Raw genomic sequence first — 18,663 nt, 5'->3', positions numbered from 1 at the left:
GCAGCCCTGCTTCACCACTCACAAAGCTCCCCACATGCGGGTGGGGACCAGGGGCTTGAACCCAGGTCCTTGTGCACTATAATATGTATGCTTAATCAGATGCACCATCGCCTGGCCCCGTGACTTTTTTTTTTTAATCTTCTTTCCCTACTAGACAGTGAAAGACAAGGGCCAAGTAGTAGCACACTGGGTTAAGTGCAGAGTGTGAAGCGTAAGGACCCATCAAGGATCTGGTTTCGAACCCTGGGCCGCTCAACTGCAAAGGGATAGTTTCACAAGTAGTGAAGCAGGTCTACAGGTATATCTCTCTATCTCCCTGTCTTCTCAATTTCTATCTATCCTACTCAATAAAATAGAAAATAAAAGGAAAAAAAAGTCACCAAGAGCAGCAGATTCGTAGTGCGGGTCCTGGCAATATGCTAACATTTCACCCATCTGGATGAGCTACCGCCTAGCCCATAAGCTGCCTTTTAAAGTGTAATTTTCAAAAAACAGGGAGGAGGCAAATAGAAAATAACTGATAACCTAAATCACACAGCACTTTTTTTTTTTTTTGCCTTTCACCAGGATTTCACTGGAGTTTAAGCCTCCTTGATCCCACCACTCCTGGTCCATTTCTTTCTTTCCTTATGTGTGAAAGGCAGAGAGGGGGACAAAGGAGGAAAAGCCACCACAGCCCTGGTTCACTACACCCAAAGTCCCCACCATCATCTGTTTTAGAGGCAGAGAGGCAGAAAGAGACACAACACTGATACTTCCTTCAATTTGGTGGGGGCCAGGCTCAAACCTGAGTTGTGCAAATGGCAATGCAGCAAACTAAGTGAACCATTTTCTCTGTCCTGAAGCTTCCCTGCATGCAGGGCTTCCATCCATACAGTAGCCAGGGACTCAAACGCAAGGTTCTTGCATATGGTCAAGTGTGTACTCAACTGTGGAAACATCTCCTAGTACCAAACACATTAAATTTTAAGAAATTAAGGAGCCAGGCAGTGGCACACCAGTTTAAGTGCAAATATCACCTTGTGCAAGGACCCAGGTTCACACCACTACTCTCTACCTGCAGCGGGAAAGCTTCATGAGCGGTGAAGCAGATCTGCAGGTCTCTCTCTCTCTTGTCTCACCCTTTTCTTTTCTCTCTTTCCTATCAAATAAAACAGAAAGAAAACAAAGAAGGGGGGGAAACAGCAGCCGGAAGTGGTAGATATGTAGTGCCAGCACCAAGCACCACAGATAGCCCTAGTGGCAATACAATAAATAAATACATAAGTTAATTAATTAATTTTTAAGAAACTAAAAGAACATATCAGCACAGATAGTAAAGCAAAACTCAATTTATGAGCATCTATAAGAGGTAAGATTTAAATAGAAAGGTTTAAAAAAGATACAAAGTATAAGATAACTTATAGTGACTATTATTTAATATCACAGACAAGAGATACTTCAAAACAAACTTTATTAGCAAAGATAAGGGGCCGGATGGTGGCCCATTTGGCTTACAGTGCACAAGGACCCAGGTTTGAGCACTGGCCCCCACCTGCAGGGGTAAGTGCCAGATAATAAGACATGAGTGTAGAGATGTACCTAATAACAGCGCTCAAGATACTTGAAGCAAAAGTGTCATAAGTAGTGGTCTGGGAGGTGGCACAGTGGATAAAGCATCAGACTCTCAAGCATGAGGTCCTGAGTTCAATCCCCAGCAGCACATGTACCAGAGTGATGTCTGGTTCTTTCTCTCTCCTCCCATCTTTCTCATAAATAAATACATAAATTTAAAAAAAAAAGGTGTCATAAGTAAAAGGACAAATGATTTTATAAAGAATGGGGGGGGGGTCTGGCGGTAGCACAGAGGGCTAAACGCATGTGGCAGAAAGCGCAAAGACCAGTGTAAGGATGCCAGTTTGAGCCCCAGACTCCCCATCTATAGAGGAGTCGCTTCACAGGCAGTGAGGCAGGTCTGCAGGTGTCTCTTTTTCTCTCCCCCTCTGTCTTCCCCTCCTCTCTCCATTTCTCTCTGTCCTATCCAACAACGACAACATCAATAACAATAACAATAATAACTACAACAATAAAGCAAGGGCAACAACAGGGAATAAATATATATTTTTTTAAAAAGATGCTGTCTCTAGTTAACAAACTGAACCACCTCCTCCCAAAATAAATCAATAAAGATATGAGTATCTGGGCTACGGAAATCACATACTGGTTATGGAAAAAATATATATCTTCCCTGCTTAAGGCACCAAAAGGCCCAAGTTCAATCCCCAACACCACCATAAACCAGAGCAGAACAGTGCTATGATAAAAAAAATAATTAGGGAGTCGGGCTGTAGCGCAGCAGGTTAAGCGCAGGTGGCGCAAAGCACAAGGACCGGCATAAGGGTCCTGGTTCGAACCCCGGCTCCCCACCTGCAGGGGAGTCGCTTCACAGGCGGTGAAGCAGGTCTGCAGGTGTCTTTCTCTCCTCCTCTCTGTCTTCCCCTCCTCTCTCCATTTCTCTCTGTCCTATCCAACAATGACGACAACAACAATAATAACTACAACAATAAAACAACAAGGGCAACAAAAGGGAATAAATAAATAAAATAAATATTTAAAAAATAATAATAATAATTTTAAAAAGGGGTGGGCGGAGGGTAGATAGCATGATGGTTATGCAAACAGACTCTCATGCCTGAGGCTCAATCCCCCAGGTTCAATCCCCCGCACCACCATAAACCAGAGCTTAACAGTGCTCTGGTTTAAAAAAAAAAAAAGTAAGGGGAAGGAGTCGGGTGGTAGCACAGCAAGTTAAGTGCATGTGGCGTGAAGCGCAAGGGCTGGCGTAAGGATCCCGGTTTGAGCCGCCCAGCTCCCTACCTGCAGAGCAGTCATTTCACAAGTGGTAAAGCAGGTCTGCAGGTGTCTTTCCATCCCCCCCTGTCTTCCCCTCCTCTCTCCATCTCTGTCCGATCGAACAACAACAACAACATCAATAATAACTACAACAACAGGGGCAACAAAAGGGAATGAGTAAATAAATAATAAATAAATAAATAACAAGGGGTAGGCCGGTAGCACAACGGGTTAAGCTTAAATGCTCTTGGTGCAAAGCGCAAGGACCGGCGTAAGGATTCCGGTTCATGCCTTTGCCTCCCCACCTACAGGGGAGTCTCTTCACAGGTAGTGAAGCAGGTCTGCAGGTGTCTATTTTCTCTCCTCTTCTGTCTTCCCCTCCTCTCTCCATTTCTCTCTGTCCTATCCAACAATGACAACAACAATAATTACTGCAACAACAATAAAACAAACAACAAAGGCAACAAAGGGAAAATAATCTTTTTAAAAAGTTTTAAAAAAACGGGCTGGGCAGTATTGCACTAGGTTAAGCACACATAGTAAAAAGCACAAGGATACCGGTTTGTCCCCCCCCCCCCCCCCCCCCCCGCCTCTCCACCTACAGGGGATCACTTCACAACCAGTGAAGCAGGCCTACAGGTGTCTATCTTTCTCTCCGCGTGTCTTCCCCTCCTCTCTCAATTTCTCTCTGTCCTATCCAGCAACAACATCAACAATAACAATAACAACAATGGGAATAAAATAGATGACTTCTTTAAAAAAAAAAAGATGGATAATCTGAATATTATAAAACTGCTGTATACATTCTTTTCAGATGACCATGATTTGTTCACTAAGAAATATCACATACTGAACCACAAAACAGGACACAACCAACTTAACAGAGTTGAGTGAGAGTGTTATCTGACCACATGAAAGAAAAAAGAATGTATAATGTTAAAAATTTATGATTCCACCTAAACAATCTGTAAAAACACAAAGTAAACCCAAAGTAAGTAAAAGAAAGGCAACAGTAAAGAGCAGAAAAACTGAAACAGAAAAGAAACAATAGAGAGACACATAATGGGACCAGGGAGACAACTAGCTTAGCAGCACTGGTAGGATTTGCATGGGCTTGGTTTCAGGTTTGAAGTCCCACAGCTAACCTGCAAACAACACTGGTCTCTTCCCACTCATAAATTAATTTCAGTTTAAAAAATTCTTTGTTGGGAGTCGGGCTGTAGCGCAGCGGGTTAAGCTCAGGTGGCGCAAAGCACAAGGACAGGCATAAGGATCCCGGTTCGAACCCCGGCTCCCCACCTGCAGGGGAGTCGCTTCACAGGCGGTGAAGCAGGTCTGCAGGTGTCTGTCTTTCTCTCCTCCTCTCTGTCTTCCCCTCCTCTCTCCATTTCTCTCGGTCCTATCCAACAACGACGACAACAATAATAACTACAATAATAAAACAACAAGGGCAACAAAAGGGAATAAATAAATAAAATAAATATTTAAAATAAAATAAAATTATAAAAAAAAATTCTTTGTTGTCACTAGAGCTTCACTGGTGCAGGCTAACTTTTTCATGTAGAGAGACAGAGAGAGAAGGTGGAAGACAACACGATACTGAAACTTCCTCCAGTGCAAGCAGCAGATGCGAGGCTAGAATCTGGGACAGATGCATAGCAAGGCAGGTACCCTCCCAGGTAAGTTATTGTGCTGGTCATAAAACAAATTTTTAAATAAAAATTTTAAGTCAAAGCTAATCCTTTGGAGGGATCAACAAAGTAGCATCTATCTAGTTAGTTCATGAAATACACACATTACAGGACTCATTATAGAATCCAGAGATATTAAAAAGAACAAAAGGGGAGTCGGGTGGTAGCGCAGTGGGTTAAGCGCACATGGCGCAAAGTGCAAGGACTGGAATAAGGATCACGGTTCAAGCCCCCAGCTCCCTACCAGCAGGGAAATCACTTCACAGGTGGTGAAGCAGGTCTGCAGGTGTCTATCTTTCTTTCCCCCTCTGTCTTCCCCATCTCTCTCCATTTCTCTCTGTCATATCCAACAACGATGACATCAATAACAACAATAATAACTCCAACAATAAAATAAGGGCAAAAAAGGGGAATAAATATTTTTTAAAGATTTATTTAAAAAAAAAAAAAAGAAGAAAAGATTAAGTCCTTTCCCAAAATAAAACCCCCCGATCAGATTTTATTTATTTAATTTTTACCAGAGCACGATTCAGCTCTGACTTATTGTGGTACTGGGGGTTGAATATGGGACCACAGAGCCTCGGAAATGAAAGCCCTTTTTTTAACCATTATGCTATCTCCCCAGTTACATATCTTTCTTATTGTAAAGTCCTTTAAACACTAAAGAAATTACTTCAGTCTCAGTTTCAGAAAATCTTTGGAAGTCATTTTCTAATTAGTTAATTAATTAATTTATTTTCCCTTTTGTTGTCTTTGGTTTTTTTGTTGTTGTAGTTATTACTGTTGTTATTACTGATGTCATCGTTGTTGGGTAGGACAGAGAGAAATGGAGAAAGGAGGGGAGGACAGAGAGGGGAAGAGAAAGACAGACACCTGCAGACCTGCTTCACCACCTGTGAACACCCCGTGAAGGTGAGGGGCCGGGGGCTCAAACCGGGACCCTTATGACAGTCCTTGCACTTTGCACCACTTGCACTTAACCCACTGCACTATCACTCGACTCCCTGGAAATCATTTTCTGAATTCATCAAGAATATCTAGAGCTTGAAGAAATCATGTTAAGTGAGATAAGCCATATAGAGAAGGATGAAAGGGTATGATCTCACTCACAAGCAGAGGTTAAGAAATAACAGAGAGGGAGTCGGGCTGTAGCGCAGCGGGTTAAGCGCAGGTGGTGCAAAGCACAAGGACCGGCAGAAGGATCCCGGTTCGAACCCCGGCTCCCCACCTGCAGGGGAGTCGCTTCACAGGCGGTGAAGCAGGTCTGCAGGTGTCTATCTTTCTCTCCTCCTCTCTGTCTTCCCCTCCTCTCTCCATTTCTCTCTGTCCTATCCAACAACGATGACAACAACAATAATAACTACAACAATAAAACAAGGGCAACAAAAGGGAATAAATAAATTTTTCTTTAAAAAGAAAAAGAAAAAAAAAAAAGAAATAACAGAGAAGGGGCCAGGCGGTGGAGCACCTGATTGAGTGCACACATTTCAATGTGCAAGGACCCAGGTTCAAGCCCCTGGTCCCCACCTGCAGGGGGAAAGCTTCAGAGTGGTGAAGCAGGGTTGCAGGTGTCTCTCTGTCTCTCTCCCCCTCTCAATTTCTCTGTTATTATCCAGTAAATAAATAAAATAAAAACAAACAAAAAAAAAGAAATAACAGAGGGGAACACAGACTCTCATGACTGAGGCTCTGAGGTCCCAGGTTCAATCCCAACACCACCATAAACCAGTTCTGAGCAGTGCTCTGGTAAAATAATAATAATAATAAAAATACAATGAGATTCATCAGTAATTTTATAAAAATGTATCATAGTCATCTTAACAGATGCAGAAATAATATCTGACAAATAATAATTCAAAGTATTAACTATGAGAAAACTAGAAGCAAAGAGTTGTTATGCAACCAGTATTTTCTCAAAATTTCTGGTTTGGACATTTTCTGGGTCTTACTGACCTAAAGGACACCCAAGGACTAGCCAATTTGTGGGGACAGCTTACAACTGCCCAAAACACAAACTCTGCTTTATACTTTGGGCCACTACATCCACCCTGACAACAAGGTGAGCTGCCAGGTAAACTGGGACAGCCACTAGACGCCAGAGTGGCTGAAATTACTCACACCCACTGAAAATAAATGAGGAAAACAATTTTTTCACACTAGATAATTCTTTTTTTAAAAATTTTTATTAGCTTTATTTATTTATTGGATAGAAACAGCCAGAAATTGAGAGGGATGGGGGTGGTAAAGAGGGAAAGAGACAGAGTGAGACATCTGCAGCCCTGCCTCACCACTCGTGAAGCTTCCCCCTGCAGGTGGGGACCAGGGGCTCAAACCTAGGTCCTTGCACACTATAACATGTGCCCTCAACCAGGTGCACCACCACCCGGCCCCTACACTAGATAATTCTAAAGCTGACTTTTGCCTATTCAAACAGAAACCTATACAAAAAGATTTTGCCAGGATAGTCAGTCATTTCCTCTGTCTCATAAATGACCCTACATCCTGATTGAACCAATATTCCTCCTGGGAATGGTGCTTGCAACATATTTTTTTCTCCAGCTAGAGCTTCAGGTCTGTGTCCAACCTGGGTCCTACCTAGCACATGGTAAAGTATGTGCTCTCCCTAGAGAAAAATCTCCCCACCCCACAAGCTCTTTTCAGTGGCAATATTCTCTAATCTGTTGTTCTTGCCTACCCACACTTAAGTAATAAAATCAGTTCATTAAAGGTCATTAACAAAAAGTCTACAGCCATCCATGAGGTGGTACAGTGGTTGGCACACAGGGCTTGGGAGCAAGCTGATGCTTTTGCGTGCATACACAAGCTAGCAGGCGCTTGCTAACTCGTGTTCTCTCTGTCTCACACTAATAAACCAATTTTTATTTTTTAAATCTTTAGCTGACATCCTAAATTTCCTCTAAGACTGGAAACAAACATAAGTGCATGCAAAAAAGGAATAAAGAGACAAACTGGAAAAAAGAAAGTTTTATGACATAATCAATGACTTAAAACACCTACATTACCTACCAAAAACAAACCTTTATGAAATTAATGTGAACTAAGAATGTATAAATCAATCAATAAATAAATGTGTGTATGTGTGTGTATATATACACACGTATACTTCCATATATGAAGAAAGAACAGTTAGGGGCCATGTTGGTGACACACCTGGTTAAGCACACACATTACAGTGTGCAAGTACCCAGGTTCAAGCTCTTAGTCCCCACCTGCAGGGGGAAAGTTTCACAAGTGGTGAAGCAGGGCTGCAGATATCTCTCTGTCTCTCTCCCTCTCTATCTCCCCTTCAGTTAGACATTTAATTCTTTTTAAAAATATTTTTGAGAGTGCCAGGGAGCGGCATATCCAGTTAAGTGGACATATTACCATGCACAAGGACCCGGGTTCAAGCCTCTGCTATCCACCTGCAGGGTAGAAGCTTCATGAGTGGAGAAGCAGGTCTGCACGTATCTATCTTTCTCTTTTCCTCTCTATCTCCCTTTCCTATCTGAATTGCTCTCTGTCCTATCAAGTATAAAAGAAAGAAGGGAAGGGGGGGGGGAAGAGGGGAAATGGCTGCCCCTCCCTTTTCAATTTCTCTGTTCTATTCAATAGAAAGGAGGGGAGGGAAGGAAGGAAAGGAATGGAGGGAGAGGGAAGAAGGGAAAAAATGGCCACTGGGATAAGTGGATTCATAGTGCAAGTACCGATCCCCAGAGATTATCCTGGTGGTCAAAAAATAGCTAACACAATTTTTTAAATATTTTATTTATTTATTAATGAGAAAGACAGAAGGAGAGAAAGATAAAGCATCAGCTATCACTCTAGCACATGTGCTGCCGGGGATTGAGCTCGGGACCTCATGCTTGAGAGTCCAATGCTTTAATCCACTGCACCACCTCCTGGACCACCAACTTTTTTTTTCTTTACCAGAGTACTACTCAGCTCTGGCTTATGGTGGTGTGGGGGACTGAACCTGGGACTATGGTGCCTCAGGCATAAGTCTATTTACATAACTATCTACCACCACCCCTGATAAAAAAATGTATATGTAAGTTTAATACAGAATATACAGTGAAAAGTACTAAGGATTTAAAAGTTTACAAATTTGAGTTCAAGACTGAATAAAACTACAAATAACCAAAACATGTGCTAATGGTATTTAAGCACAGAAAAACCAATTGATGAAACAGAATAAATATTCTTAAAATAGAGCCCACCGAGCAGTTGTTATATGATGGTTTAAAAAACCAAGGAAATCCAGGGAGGAAAGAAGATTCTTTCAACCAAGGGCACAGCAAAGAAACAACCAGACAGCCATATGCAAAAACAAAAAACCTACAAAACTTAATTTGAGATGCATCACAACCCAAGAAGTTGTAGAGGAAACAAAGGAAATTACCTTCATGACTTCAGGATTAGGCAAAAGTGTCTTAGCTCACAGTAAGCATTAACTATAAAAGAAAAAAACTGATAAATTAGACTTCATCAGATTTAAATTTTCTGATCATTAAAAGACACAAAAAAATAAATAGGAAACTATAGGCTTAGAAAAAGTATTTACAAACATTTATCTAACAAAGTATTGGTACCTTCTGCAACCGAAAATAAAGAAAAAAATAAGGGAAAGAAGGAAAAGGTAAGGCTTAAACAAACTCACAAGAGAAACCACATGGTAAATAAACAAAGCAAAACATGCTCAGTACCACCAGTCATTATGAAAATGCACAGTGAAACCACAATGATACCATTTCCAGTCAAAATGGAGTAAAAAGGGTCAGATTCACCCTTCTGCATGAAAATAATAAGACCTGACAAAATGTATGAAACAGCAGCACTGAAGTTAATTGGACAACAAATAATGAAAGGCACAAACAAATGACATGAGTCACATCTATGCCCAGCTTACTGCCTTGAGAGTTTCCAGGCCGTGGAACAGGGTGAAGGAACCCAGGCAGAGCCTGTGATCTCCTCAAGCTGAGGAAATGGAGCTGGGAGTCCAAGGAAGTCAAGGTGGCTAGAGCTCACAATGGAGACCAGCACTGAGTAGACAGCTGGAGAGAGAGAGAAAATTGAAGAGATCTACAGAGGCTTACCTAGAACATTCGACTGAGTAACTAATTGTCATGTGTAACTGAGAGAACTACCTGGATAGCAGCAAGAAAATCAGCAAAAGACTTAGAAGTAACAGCAACCAAATTCATAAGGATGCAAATAATAACCTGTTTCTAAAAAGTCAAAATTGAAAACCTAACAATTCCTATCACATCAGAGACTAAGAAGGGTATTGTTCTAGGAGAAAAAGAGATTAACCCTAAACATAGCTCTAGTCTACCCAAGCAAAACATAAAAGACTCAAAGAGAACAAACTTTCCAGTCAGTTAGCTATGTCACAGAATATACTAATATAAGAAGACCTAACAAGAAAAATTCACAATGACTAAAGGTCAATAAAAACTTAACAAGTCATATACGAAAGCAAGGAATTTTGCACCGTAATAAAAAAGAAAATAAACATTTAATCAAACCAATCATGAAATGACGCGGATTACAGAACTAGTATGCAAGTCCTTCTAAAACTATCAGTACTACTTCCCATATGTTCAAGAAGCTAAGAGGCTGAAAGTCTGCTTAGAGAAGAGAAGCCCTGGCAACAGGCAACCACATCAAAAAAGAAAGCAGCAGCAGCAGCTAGAGGAAACATTACTAAGGTTTAACTGAAACATTGAAGAAAGCCAGGAGCTAGCTCACAAGGTAGGCACATGTCTTGCCATGCTCAGCACACAGGTTTAATTGAAGCCACAGCACCAGGAGAGGCTTACCACATTCCCTATTCAACTTCCCCTCTTCCCATTTCTATCTAACATTTAAAAGGAGGAAAACGTTTACCCAGGAGCAATGTAACTGTGCATGTACAAGGCCTTAACGCCGCCCCCAAAAAAAGAGTTTTTAAAATTTAAACATCTAGAGTGCAAACTACAAATGGTAGAAAAACATAGTCAATTTGTGGTAAATGAAACCAAGTAATAATTAAAAACCAACATGAAACACAGGATATAGTTAGCATTGAGATAAATTCAGACAGCCAAATATAATAGTAACTAGAAGCACAAAAAAAAAAGGGCTAATACAGAAAAAAAATCTGAAGAAATAATTTAAACAATTTCTATATTCAGTGAAAGTTACAAAGAACAAGACAGTCATTAAATAAACCACTATACAAGTGGTCTGGGAGATGGCACAGTGGATAAAACAATGGACTCTCAATCATGAATCGAGAGTTCAATCCCTGGCAGCACGTGTGCTAGAGTGGTGTCTGGTTCTTTCTGTCCTATCATTTCGCATGAATAAATAAATAAAATCTTTTTAAAATAATAAATAAACAAACCACAATGCAATGGAAACATTAAGAAAGACATTTGAGTTTGTCATCATGGCTTCACTGCTCTGGGTAAACTTTTTTGGATAGAGAAAGAGGTTTCTGGGTGGTAGCACACCTGGTACAGCATGTACATTATCATGATCAAGGGCCTGGGTTCAAGGCTCCCATGCCCACTTGCAAGGGGGGGAAGTTTCACAAGCACTGAAGCAGTGATACATGGAGTCTTTCTCTTTTCCTATCTCCTCTTCCCTCCTCTCAATTAGTCTCTATCAAAAAAAGAAAAGGAACAAAAGAAGAAAATGTTTGGGGGCCAGGCATTAGCACAGTGGGTTAAGTGTGCAAAGCGTAAGGACAGGTCTAGAGATCCCAGTTTGAGCCCCCGGCTCCCCACCTGAGCACGGGGGGGGGGGGGGGAGTCACTTCATAAGCGGTGAAGCAGATCTGCAAGTATCTATCTTTCTCTCCCCCTGTCTTCCCCTCCTCTCTCCATTTCTTTCTGTCCTATCCAACAGCGATGATATCAATAACAATAATAACTACAACAATAAAAACAAGGGCAACAAAAGGAAAAATAAATAAATATAAAAAAATTTAAAAACAATTACTTATTATTAATTTTTCTCAAATTACTGAGAAAAAAGATAGAAAGAAAAAGAAAATGGTTGCCAGGAGTGATAGACTCATTGTGCAGCAGGCACTGAGCCACAACAATAACCCTGCTGGCAATGACTCTCACACACACACACACACACACACACACACACACACACACACAATAACAGCACCAAAGCTTTCCTCAATTCAGAAGGGGGTGAGACTCAAACCTGGGTTCTACGCATGGCAAAATAAATACCCTTCCAGGTCAGATATCCTGTTGACCCAAAATATTAACAAATTTAAGCCAGGGGCTAAGGAGACGGATCATCTGGTAGTGTCTCTCCATCTTCCCCTCTCCCACTGAAATTTTAAAGGAGATGGAAGAAGTCTGCTGGAAGCAGTGAAATCACGTGTTGAGTGCCCTGGTAGGCAATATACATAAATCAACCATTATCAAATATATATATAATATATATATTCAAAACACCCAGTGAAAAGGGTCCTATTGAGGGTTAATCACACATGGCGCGAAGCTTAAAGACTGTAAAGATCCTAGTTCGAGCCCCCAGCTCCCCACCTGCAGGGAAGTCACTTCACAGGTGGTGAAGCAGGTATACAGGTATCTATCTTTTTCTCCCCCTCTGTCTTCCCCTAGTCTGTCCATTTCTCTCTGACCTATCTAACAAGGACGACAGAAATAAGAATAATAGTAACAACAACAACGACGATGAACAAGGACAACAAAAGGAAAAAATGGCCTCTAGGAGCAGTGGATTTGTAGTGCAGGCACCAAGCCCCAGCAATAACCCTGGAGGCAAAAAAAAGAAAAAGAAAAAGAAAAAGGACCTACTGTATGCTATAGAATGAACTGCTTGTATTAGTGGCCCAGAAGGTAGCACAGTGGCTAGAGCTTTAGACTTCATAAGCCTGAGTTTGAGCACCATTACTGCATGTGTCAGAGCGCTACTCTGGTTCGCTCTCACATGATAATGAATAAATAAATCATAACTCATATATCAAAAACATATAAAGTGTATTTAAAAGTCAAGAAGAGGGGAGTCGGGCGGTAGCACAGCAGGTTAAGCGCATGTGGCACAAAGAGCAAGGACCGTCACAAGGATATCGGTTCCAGCCCCCTGCTCCCCACTTGCAGGGGAGTTGCTTCACAGGCAGTGAAGCAGGTCTGCAGGTGTCTATCTTTCTCTCCCCCTTTGTTTTCCCCTCTTCTCTCCATTTCTCTCTGTCCTATCCAACAACAACGACATCAATAATAGCTACAACAATAAAACAACAAGGACAACAAAAGGGAATAAATAAATAAATATAAAATAATAAAAGAAAAGAAAAGAAAGAAAAAGAATTCTGGTGTGTCTACAATAGGATAATCACTAAAGATATTAAGCTGGGCTAAATATACACAATACAAAGGAAAATACTGTATAATTCAACTTAAAAGAGGACTTAGAGAGGAAATTTTTTCTTTTTCTTTTTTTTTTTTAATACCAGAGCACTGAACAGCTCTGGTTTATGGTGGTACTGGGGATTGAACCTGGGACCTTGGAGGCTCAGGCATGAATCTCTTTTGCATAATTATTATGTTACCTACCCCCGCCCAAGAGAAAATATGTTACTGGGGAGATGGTAGAATGAGGAGTTAGTGTTTAAAAGAGCTTGCTTGATATGACAATAATTCTGGAAATAAGATAGCAGTGGCAGTTATGGAACACTAAGAATGAACTTCACACTACTCAACTATATACTTTTAAAAAGTGACTAAGATTGTAAATTTAATGTTGTGTGTAATTTACCAGAATTTAGAGAGAAAGCCTAACTAACTGGAAATGACCATGTTCACAAACTGGAAAATACCAAACTATAAAGGTGTCCACACTTCTCAAATGACTTATAGAATCAATGTAAAAGAGTGGTCCGGGAGGTGGCGCAGTGGATAAAGCATCGGACTCTCAAGCATGAGGTCCTCAGTTCAATCCCCAGCAGCACATGTACCAGAGTGATGTCTGGCTCTTTCTCTCTCCTCCTCTGTTTCTCATTAATAAATAAAGAAAAAAAAATTTTTTTAAAAGAATCAATGCAAAATCAATCAAAACACTAGAGGGAATTTGCATGGAACAATGATTCTAAATGGCTGTCAAATGTAAAGTACTAAGAAACCTATTAAAAACATAAAAGAAAGAATAAAACAAAAGGAGCAATTTATCTTATTTTACATATGGTATACAGTATATGGTGTTTTTTGTTTTTCTTCCTATTGGTATGGTTTCACTGTTCCAAGCCAACTTTCTCAGATATAAAGAAAGACGGGGAGGGGCCAGGTAGTGGAGCACCTGGTTAAGTACACACATTACCATGTGCAAGGACCCTGGTTCAAGTCCCTGGTCCCCACCTACAGGGGGAAAGCTTCATGAGTGGTAAAGCAGGGCTGCAAGTTCCTATCTGTCTAGCTATCTAGCTAGCTATCTCCCCCTACTCTCTCAATTCCTCTCTATCTCTAATAATAAATAAAAATTGAATAAAAAAGTGTTTAAAAGTCGAACTATTATTAAAAAAAAAAGACAAAGAGGGCAAGGGAGATAGCATAATGGTGATGCAAAGAGGCTCTCATGTCTGAGGTTCCAAAGTGCCAGGTTCAATCCCTTGCATCACCGTAAGTCAAAGCAGTAGAGAGAGAGACAGAGAGAGAGAGAGAACAAGAGGAGACACCAGTTTCCTTCACTGCCACAGTACTCCCAGGTGGGGTGCGAGGGGCTTGAACCTGTGTCACACACATGGCAAAGCAGGTAACTGCCAGGTGAGCCATCTCACAGGCCCTACATGTTATTAAATAGGGACACCTGCAATGGGCACAACTGCCCCTCTTCAGTGACAGCAGAAAGTACTGTACAACCAGTTTGAACCCCGGCTCCCCACCTGCAAGAGAGTCACTTCACAGGCGGTGAAGCAGGTCTACAGGTGGCTATCTTTCTCCCCTCCTCTCTGTCTTCCCCTCCTCTCTCCATTTCTCTCTGTCCTATCCAACAACGACAGCAACAATAATAACTACAACAATAAAACAACAAGGGCAACAAAAGGGAATAAATAAATAAAATTTAAAAAAAGAAAGTACTGTACATGTGTTTTATTAGTTTCCTGATTTTGTTTTACTTTTTTTTTAATTTTTTAAAGTAATTTATTTATTTATTTATATTTTTTAGAGAGATGCAGAGAGAGAAAGACACAGTGACAAATACCAGAGCACTGCTCAGCTATGTCTTATGGTGGTGCAGGGGATTGGGACTTCAGAGCCTCACGCATGAGAGTTTCTTTGCATAACCATTATGCTATCTACCCCCACCCTTGTTTTACTCTTACTCATAAGATATATCCATTTACTTATTAGCGAAAGCAAGGAAGAGAAAAAGATAGTAACAAAACATCACTCTTGTCATATGTGGCGCTGGAGATCAAACTTGGGATCTTATGCTTCCAAGTCCAGCACTTTAGCCATCTCCCACTTGACTTGAATTTGATTTGGTTTTTTTTGCCCCCAGGGTTATTGCTGGGGCTCATTGCCTACACTATGAATCCATTGCTCCTGGAGGCCATTTTTTCCCTTTTGTTGCCCTTGTTGTTTATCTGTGTTGTAATTATTATTATTGCTGTCATTGTTGTTGGGCTAGGACAGAGAGAAATCGACAGAGGAGGGGAAGACAGAGAGGGGGAGAGAAAGATAAGACACCTGCAGACCTGCTTCACTAACTGTGAAGCGATTCCCCTGCAGGTAGGGAGCCGGGGGCTGGAACCGGGATCCTTATTTAGGTCCTTGCGCTTTGTGCCACGTGCACTTAACCCGCTGCGCTACCGCCTGGCCCCCTTGACTTGATTTTTTTATGCAACACCATGGAACAGAACCAGTGCCTTAGGCATGCACAAACTACTACACTGCCTCCTGGGACCAATTTTTTAAAAATAACTTATTTATTTAGGATAGAGATATAAATTGAAAGGGAAGAAAGAGATGGGGGGGAGAGAGAGAGAGTGTGTGTGTCACCTGCAGCACCGTCTATGAAGCTTCCTCCACTGCAGGGGTTTGAACCCAGATCCTCACAGGTGCACCATAGCTTGGAGCCCTCAGCTCAATTTTTATCCTGTATTTTCTCAGAGACAGAGTGACACAGAAACAGACACACAAACCAAAGAAGAAATCCTCATTCGTGGAGCATCCCCTCACCTCCACCTCTCCTCTATCCTAAGCCTCCCTGCACTATGTACTGCACTGCAATACAATAGTGATCATTTACAATTAAAAACATCTGACAAAAATCCCTGTCGATTAACAGCAGAATAAAGTGACATAATTAACATACTGGAATATTACACAAAGACACAAATGAATCAACTATAGTTATAAGATCAAATAGATGAATATAAAAAAACACACTATGAATGACCAGAAAAATAGCTCAATTAGTATACAGAACTGGGCTCACATGCCTGAAGTTCATGGTTCAATCACCAGCACCCTATGTAGCAGTCTGGTTACTTTCTCTAGTCTCATATGAAGCCTTGGGGGCCAGATGGTAGCACACACCGTTGAGTGTACACATTACTATGCACAAGGACCCAGGCTCAATCCCCTGTCCCCAGCTACAAGGGGAAACATTCACTAGCAAAGAAGCAGTACTGCAGCACATACTCTCTTTCTCTCCCCTTCCCTCTCAATTTCTTTCCATCTCTATCAATAGATGGAGAGAAAAATTGGGGGGAGGAAAAAATAAAAGGCTACCAGAAGCAGCAAATCACTGAGCACCAGTGATAATCCTGGTGGTAATGGGTAGGGGGAGGAAAGTAAAAGAAAGAGTTTGGGGAATTATTTGTCTGCTCATAGCAAGGAAGAGATGAAGAGAGAATGGGAAAAGTGAGAAAAGGACAAGTAGAGACAAAAATAGATAAGAAAAGAACATCTGAGAGCCAGGCCATGGCACACTAGTTAAGTCAAAGACTCCGCTCCCACCTGCAGGGTATACTTCACAAGTGGTAAAGTACATCTGCAAGTGTCTGTCTCTCCCCCGTCTCAGTTTCTGTTCTGTCAAATAAAACAGAAAGAAAAAAAAATGGCCTCCAGGAGTGGTAGATTCTGAGTGTCAAGCCCCTGTAATAGCACTAGTGGCAATTTGAAAAAAGAAAGAAAAAGAAGGTTTGCATTATGCTAGCATTAGCAATATCACAATTCCTGCTTGTGTTCTAGAATATGTGAGTTATATACCATCATAAATGTCTACTCATACAATATAATCACAGAACTCATTTTTGATTGGAAGAGAGGAGAAAAAAAGGGACAAGGACTTACTAAAACCTGTGCTATGTAGAAATGTGTGAGAACAAAACCAGTACTTTTTAACTCCTGTGAAAATAAATACTCCTAGAAAAAAAAAGTGCCTGAATCAACAGTTAAGAGACACAGGGAGAGTCGGGAGGTAGTGCAGTGGGTTACGCGCACGTGGCACAAAGCACAAGGACTGACATAAGGATCCCAGTGTAAGGATCCCAGTTCGAGTCCTCGGCTCCCCACCTGCAGGGGAATCACTTCACAGGCAGTGAAGCAGGTCTGCAGGTGTCTATCTTTCTTTCTCCCTCTCTGTCTTCCCCTCCTCTCTCCATTTCTCTCTGTCCTATCCAACAACGGAGACAGACAACAATAAAACAAAAAGGGCAACAAAAAGGGAATGAATAAATAAATAAATATTTTTTTTAAAAAAGAAGGAAAGAAACGTGATAGGGAGACAGCAAAATAGCTCACATGGGGGCCTGCCGTGCCATGTGCACAGCCCAAATTCAAGACCCAGATATTATAGGAGAAATTAAATAACCCACCTAGGATACCTAAATAAAGACGAGCAGAATGAAAGTGGAAATAATGATGGGAAGGCTTTAAAAAAAAAAAAAAAAACCTTGTTCAGGAGGCCAGGCAGTAGGATGTAGTGCATAGCGCACATAATACTAAGAGCAAGGATCCAGGTTCGAGTCCCCAGGTTCCCTGCAGGGGGGGTTTGCAGATGTCTATTTTTCTCTCCCCCCCCCCCAATTTCTCTGTCCTATCCAATAAAATAGGGGAAGAAAGGGGGCTTCCAGGAGCAATGAGTTCTTAGTGTTGGCACCAAGCCCCAGTGACAAACTTGGAGGGGAAAAAAAAAACAAAACAAAAACAACTTCAGGTGATACTGATGCCTAGACTAAGATAATAAAATAAACAATTAGAGGTGGGGCTGCTGGTGGAAGACACATGTTACTATGTGCAAGGACCTAGTTCAAGTGCTTCAGCCCCTACCTCCAGGAAAGAGGAAGCTTTGAGAGTGATGAAGCAGGGCTACAAGTGTCTCTCTCTCTCTTTCTTTCTTTCTTTTTTTCTTATTATTTCCTTATTGGGGTATCTATCTCTTTTCTTTTTTTTTTCTTTTTCTTTTTTTTTTTAATATTTTATTTTATTTATTTATTCCCTTTTGTTGCCCTTGTTGTTTTATTGTTGTAGTTATTATTGTTGTTGTCGTCGTCATTGTTGGATAGGACAGAGAGAAATGGAGAGAGGAGGGGAAGACAGAGAAGGGAAGAGAAAGACAGACACCCGCAGACCTGCTTCACCGCCTGTGAAGCGACTCCCCTGCAGGTGGGGAGCCGGGGTTAGAACCGGGATCCTTATGCCAGTCCTTGTGCTTTGCGCCACCTGCGCTTAACCCGCTGCGCTACAGCCCGACTCCCCTATCTCTTTTCAATTTCTCACTGTCTCACTCCAATAAACACTGTTTTAAATACCTAAAAAAATTTAAAAGTAAAGAAAATAAATGGAGAAACTAAACAGTGGTCCATCTAGTTGAACACACACATTACCATGTTCAAGGACCCAGGTTAAAAACCCCAGTTCCGGGGGAGTCGGGCGGTGGCGCAGTGGGTTGGGCGCACGTGGCGCAAGGCGCAGGGACCAGCGTAGGGATCCCGGTTCGAGCCCCCGGCTCCCCACCTGCAGGGGAGTCGCTTCACGGGCGGTGAAGCGGGTCTGCAGGTGTCTATCTTTCTCTCCCCTCTCTCTCTGTCTTCCCCTCCTTTCTCCATTTCTCTCTGTCCTACCCAACAACAAAGCAACGTCAACAATGGCAATAATAACCGCAA

General features: G+C 41.5%; 1 protein-coding gene across 8 annotated transcripts in view; it reads right to left on the bottom strand.

The window, feature by feature from the left end:
* The window catches only part of MLLT10 (MLLT10 histone lysine methyltransferase DOT1L cofactor), a 192,956-nt gene that overhangs the window by 138,024 nt on the left and 36,269 nt on the right, over nucleotides 1–18,663 (bottom strand). The window contains exon 1 of one of the 8 annotated variants that reach the window (XM_060192266.1): nucleotides 8,926–8,977. The exons of the other annotated variants lie outside the window; for them this stretch is intronic. Coding sequence (XP_060048249.1) covers nucleotides 8,926–8,931 — 6 coding nt within the window. The 5' untranslated portion in view covers nucleotides 8,932–8,977. Of the gene's footprint in view, nucleotides 1–8,925; nucleotides 8,978–18,663 lie in introns of those variants that run through there. 8 annotated transcript variants of the gene reach the window in all.

The sequence above is a fragment of the Erinaceus europaeus genome, chromosome 6, assembly GCF_950295315.1.
Source record: "Erinaceus europaeus chromosome 6, mEriEur2.1, whole genome shotgun sequence".
NCBI lineage: Eukaryota > Metazoa > Chordata > Mammalia > Eulipotyphla > Erinaceidae > Erinaceus > Erinaceus europaeus.
Note: the sequence above shows the minus strand (reverse complement) of the source record. Positions and strands in the feature narration are given on the sequence as shown.